At 30.6% G+C, this 6,413-nt stretch overlaps 1 protein-coding gene across 1 annotated transcript; it reads right to left on the bottom strand.

Annotated features, from left to right (window-relative positions):
* Nucleotides 1-1,973: 1,973 nt before the first annotated feature.
* LOC134694115 (interferon-gamma-inducible GTPase 10-like) lies at nucleotides 1,974-5,043 on the bottom strand. The gene is made up of 2 exons (XM_063555111.1): nucleotides 4,963-5,043; nucleotides 1,974-2,735 (listed from the first exon to the last, which is right to left on the bottom strand). Exon 2 carries the CDS (start codon nucleotides 2,730-2,732, stop codon nucleotides 1,974-1,976), a length of 759 nt encoding a protein of 252 aa, XP_063411181.1. The 5' UTR covers nucleotides 2,733-2,735; nucleotides 4,963-5,043.
* Nucleotides 5,044-6,413: the final 1,370 nt, after the last annotated feature.

Below are 6,413 nucleotides of genomic sequence, written 5' to 3'. Positions count from 1 at the left end.
CTATTACTGCAGGTCCTGCTTCGTTGTCGAAAGCAAATTAACAAGTGCTTGATACGGATTTAAAATTCAAATTTAAGTTCAACGTGAGAGGGCCATCTATGGCATTATTGCCTTTTAGTAAAATCGTCATCACACTTTGTATTCGTATACAAAGTTACAACTGGTTTATTATTTAACGAAGTTATTAAAAGAATCGAATGAACGGTGATATTGTTTTTTAAATTAAAAAAAACACTACACTTCAGTGGCAGGAGACTCGTAACTATGCTAGTTTAATGTTATGCATACGATTATACAATTGTGTGAACTCTCAAAGCGAATGAAATTGAATATACCCACACATACTTATATAATAAAAATGATAAAAATAAACTCTGATAAAAATAAAAAAAAATCTAATTCAAATATATCCGTGTTCTTAATTCATATTAGCTTTGTACATGGTCAAATGAATGATCGGATACACGTTCTTTATTTGTATTAAAATTGTTAAATTCCATTGTTATATTTTTTTTAGAACATATGATACAGCTTCATGATGTCGCGTTTTTCAATTTATATTCGTTTATTGGCTTTTCTCTTTCAAATAATGAACAGCACGCATTCCAAAACTCCAAAAAAAAAAAAGACAAATACACTCTTAAAATATGTATATAAATCATTTAATATCTATTTAATTATTACAATAGTTAAAAAAATGTTGTAAGATATTATGAGGTTGTCCTTTCCGTTCGTATGTACTGATGTATAAAAAGCGTTTTATGTCTTTCTGTTAGTGTATCATAAGATGTAGAAACTTAAATTCAAATTAATTCTACAAAAAGATGGATGTAGCAAAGTAGGAATCACTGCATAAACACGCAATGTCAAAAAAGTCAAATAACAATGGATTACGACGAAGGAAAAAGCTACAATTCATGAAACTTTTCTCAGATCATTTAGATTCTAAAGACTGAACAACAAGACACTCCCATTTCTTCACACTTAGAAGTGTGTTCAAAACTAAAAGTCTCAAAGCAAAAAACAGCATGCATTTTTTTTTAATTTTAATTTTATTAAATTGAAATCATATCAAATAATATACCGCTGTTTGAAAGTCATAAATCGATTGAGAGAAAACAAATCCAGGTTACAAATGATCAAATATAAAACACTGAACAGCATGTTTAATATCTCAAGTCGGAAAATTATGTAAAAACTGCATCGTGTTAATATAAGTGATGATTTTTCTTTTCTCGCTTGGATCTCGGAACGCTCATGAAAATACGCTCAAATGGGGTACAAATATCACCATAGGAGGCGATAGCCTCAAATGTACAAATTGAACACTCATGTTTGAAAGAATTAATTATTCACAACACAATGCTATCATGGAAATTTTATAAATAGGATTCGAGAGACAAACGCGCTGATTTCAATTATAGCTTAAATTATCGAAAAAGATACATCGTACAAAGGTAAATGATTTAAGAGAATTAATTAGATACAGAATTTATTGCACGGAGCTTTTCTATATCTTAAGTGTTTTCAATGACTTTATCAAGAAGTCTATGTGCTTCTTTTTCTAGTATATTGATTTCCATGTGGAGCATTATCAAACATGCAATATACGCAATTGAAGATGATACGAAAGTACCGACAACTGGTATTCTCTTTGAAAATCGCTTTGCAATAGTTGAGGTAGTCCTTTCGGCAACTTCTAAATGAACAGACGAAGTGACAAATTCTTTAATTCCTTTTACCATCAAACTTTGTAAAGGAGGAAGCGTGCTCAACAATTCCTCATGTTCGATTTTCAGCTTGTCACGAGCGTATTCAATGTTATCTTCAGTCAGCGAAAATTCCTTCATATAAAACTGTATTTCAACTTGAAGTATGGGTTCGTCCACGATGACATCAAACGGCGGAGGTACAGGTATTAGAGCACGTGCTGCCGATAAGAGAGAAACACGGTACGCACGTCGGATCAACTCCTACTTCTTTTCTTTAATCACCTGGTGTGATAAAGCTGGTAAAGAATAAAGTAATGCCTCCCTTTTGGTTTGCGGTAGCGTCTTAAATATTTCACCCATTAGCTTGTCGAAGTCGCCTACTGTCGTATCATAATTGGATATTATAAAGGTACTTATTGTTGGAATTCCGCTGTCTTTGATATTTTCAGCACAAACTGTAACTATTTCTTCGTGAATGTTCTCTCCGTTGATGCCATCCACCCTGGCACTTCTCAATATTTCATCGAATTTAGTTCTTACGAAAAATAACGGCTTTCCCATAATACGTATTTCTTTAGCAAACCAGGCATCATCCTGTGAAAAATTCTTATTCGACATCAAAAGCACAAAATCAAATTTCTCTATTTCCAGCGATTTGATATATTCAGAACCTCTCTCATATTTTATTGTTCCGCAACCAACACCATCCGTAAATGTGATGTTGGGATTGTCCTTCATTGTGTATGTTGTTGCTTTTTTAGTTGAATTACCTTTATAGCCTTGGTCGGCAAATCCTTTGTCGCCTCTTTTTAATCCACGAAAAGTATTCAAAAATGTTGATTTGCCGGAACCACTTTCCCCAAAAATTCCAATTTGAATCTTTGCATCTTTCCACTCATTCGATTTTTTCCTAATAAATTCAGATAGGAATTCAACGCCCTTCTGGGCAATAAACTCTTTTATGTCCTTATGTGTGTGTTCAAAATCCTGACCTGTTATCCAATTATCCAATAAATTCATTTCCTAGAAAATAAGTGAAATATTTGTTCCGAAGCAAGAGACATTTTAAAAATATTCACTAAGATACTACTTTTCGAACTTATACAATTTGATAGGTTTTTATCTATTCTTTCTGTTTGGTTCAGTTGTAAGAAGTTGTGTGATAGATTTTCCATTCAATCAAGGTGAACGTTCTTTCGCATATTTTGCAAGATTTCAACAAAATACCCTTTTAATGTTCTGCTATCATATTAAAAAAAACCATTCTTACCTATACCTTATAAATTGGAATAATTTATAAATAACCTGTAACTTAATAACGAGCTCAATACAGAAGTATTCAGTTTAAAGTGAATTATGTTAACCTTCTGTATTTTTTCAAAATGTCAAATTTTCTTATTATCGTTTGATGTACTTGGTCGTCCCTTACATTTTTTCTTCGAATGAGAGATATTGATATTCAAATATGCAACTTTCTGATAAAAAAAATTATGAGTACAATGCTCAATAAGTATGCTAAAGTTTGAACTACCTTCTACAAAACAGCTTCTTCTCGGAGGAAAAATCACTTTTTTGCAAACATTTCACCCTTATCTTTTTTTTACTGTTCCTTACTTTGTTACTAGATTTAATTTCATTTGGGACATTGATCAATTTTAAAAGTTATTAGAAATAGCTCTCTTGAATTTTAGATAAGGTTGCCTTCATTTACTTAACTTGAAAAACAGAAAGAGTCCTTTTAAAAGGAAAATGAAAAACTTGAATTAACAAAAACGCTTTTTTGCAAAACTATATACTGATCCAAAAAACTTAAATGTAATTCATAAAAAGGGAATTTAAGAATAAACCCGTCACTGAATACCGAGATAAATGCAGTTTGAAGTGAGTTATGTTTAACTTATTTCAAAATGTCAAATCTATTCATTTTAGATTGATGTACTAAGGCGTCTTTTACCTTTTTTTAACAAATTAGAAATAATAGAATGGCTTTTATTCTTTTACCATGATTTTAGACATTTAGATAAGTAAACTTCTTTCATATTCAAAAATCATTCTACAAATGAAAAAAATGAAGACATTAACAGAATTCGATTTACTTGATATGATTGAAGATAGTAATGATCTTGATATTGAACAGTTTAAACGAATCCAAAAGATACAGTTTTCGACGGGACATTATTTGTTCCGTGAAAAAATAATCATTTAGTCTAGAGGACTAAAATCATTCAATTGTAATCCTTATTCAAAAACTGTGTAAACATACATCACAGACATACAACATATTAATTCCGAGAGACGCCAACAAAAAGATGAAGTTAATAGCAAATTTGACACTGACCTTACTCAAAAAGTGGTTGCAGTTGATAGTTAATATAGTTCATGGTATACGTTTTCTAAATAAAGTACAAATTAAATAAAAATAATAACGAAGGTAATCAAAATAGAAATAACAAATGTCTCCAGTCGCACATAAGACCCACCTCATAAGGAATAGTTGTGAAAGACAAAAATGGGAAGAATAAAGTAAAACAAAAAGATATACACTTAAAATCAAAACGCAAGACCCTCTTGTAATATTTCAGACACTAAATATTTATCTACTAGTACTTTCGAATGAGTGACCATGGCTATTTTTTTTCTCTCTTTAAAATGTTCAAAAAGTACCTTTTAACAAACAAGAGGTCGGATATATAGTAATTTAATATATAGTGTGTAATATATTTAGTAGTAGCGATATGATTATAGTTTAATGAATACACAATCATAAAATATATGTATGTTATCTAAATATGTCTTGTTTATCCATTTACGTATTTTGAACTTTGGTAAACTAAAAATGTATTGCTGTCCAATCTAAAGCAAAACTTTCTCTCATTTAATTACAATGTATCAATATGTCAATTGGTAAGAAAACGTACATACCTGTTTTTTTATCAAATCTGCATTTATAAATATTAATTCATTTGTAAATAATTTCTACATTGAATCAGACCGATGTAACAAAGGTAACTTTAACCCAATTGAATACCAATATGTTTATGAATTGTTCTATGGCAACGAATAAACAGTAAACAGTTGATTGTTCGAAGATAAAGATTATTTTTGACGACCGGTCCTTAGAATTGAACATTGTCTTTATCAAAAACTTCTTAACAAAAAAAACCCAGTCATAATATAACCAAAAAAATATATAAAATTGAGAGGTATAAAGAGTTAATAAATAAATCATATTCATATATTTAGAAATTACCTTGTTTCTACAAGTTGTATCTCTATCTATATACAAACAGTCCTGTCTCCTACATTCGTTTGTGTACGTGACAAATATGTCATTATCACTGCTGATAAAGCCCAAAATTGTATAACTATCAATATGCAACCAATCATAAGCATGTTCCCTACACATGTGTGTGAACGTGACAAATATGTCGTTATCACTGCAGTTAAAGCCGCAAATTGTATATCTATTTATATGCAACCAGTCATAAGCATGTCCCCTACATATGTGTGTAAACGTGACAAATATGTCGTTATCACTGCAGATAAAGCCCCAAATAGTATCGCGTATGAGTGAACATTACATTTATACATATTATAACTGTTTGTTTAGTTCACATATCGTTGATAAAATAATGAAATTTTGTACGAATGTCATACAAGTGAAAGGTACTGAAAACCAAGTTTAATCTACATAAGAAAATGCCTGTACCAAGTCAGAAATATGACAGTTGTTGTTTATTCGTTAACTGTGTTTGAGCTTTGATGTTACCATTTAATTAGGGACTTTCCGTATCGAATCTTCCTTTGAGTTCAGTATTTTCGTGATTTTACTTTTAATAGTACCTCGACTTAATGATTAACAAACTAATTAAGAAATAAGTTCCTAACGATTCATTTGAAAGCTCATCGTTACCCCCTGACATTACCCAACATTTAAATGTTTGTTCTATATGATTTTGAATTAGACTATTATCTTACTGTACATGTTTCAAACGTGCTGAATATCCATGCTACATTTTTGATTGTTAACTTACATGTAGGTGGCAATCTGTAAACAACGGCTTTAAAACACAGCAATTAATTAGCTGTCATATTTTCACGTCATTACAAACAGGGAGAAATTATTTTTTTATGATAATCTCTCTTTGACAAAATGAAATTGGATTAAAATTAACTTCCATGTACTTGTTCTAAATTCCTATGTTTGTATACTTAATGTTGTATGCCAATGTTTAGCACAATAGCACATTAGAAAACAGTAAAAGTCGAGTGGTAAAAAGGTAGAACCCCAGAGGTGAAGGTACGTTAAGTAATGTTAAACGGAACACGCAAAACTTCAACTTAAAAACACTCTACGTTGCAAAATTAATTACTGATTCAAAGAGATATTGGAGAAATAAACCGCCATAATACATGTACCCCAAAAGATGACAAGACGGTCTATTAAACACTTTATAGAAAGCTTACGATTGGCTAACACTCATCCCTTTCAAAAACCGGAATAGTATCTTGTTTTCCTTTTAAAGACTTTTCAATTTCAACTTTTTCTATAAGACTTAACTGAACATATGTAATGATAATTTAAATATGATTATTTGATTGTTTGGTAAGATTTCAGGACATCTGTTATATGCGAGATCGAATTTAAAACCTCAGTATTGAAAGGTTTATGATACGCTTGTTGGACTACTCAGACCATTC

The sequence above is a fragment of the Mytilus trossulus genome, chromosome 13, assembly GCF_036588685.1.
Source record: "Mytilus trossulus isolate FHL-02 chromosome 13, PNRI_Mtr1.1.1.hap1, whole genome shotgun sequence".
NCBI lineage: Eukaryota > Metazoa > Mollusca > Bivalvia > Mytilida > Mytilidae > Mytilus > Mytilus trossulus.
The sequence above is the reverse complement of the archived record's forward strand: the minus strand, read 5'-3'. Positions and strand labels throughout refer to the sequence as shown.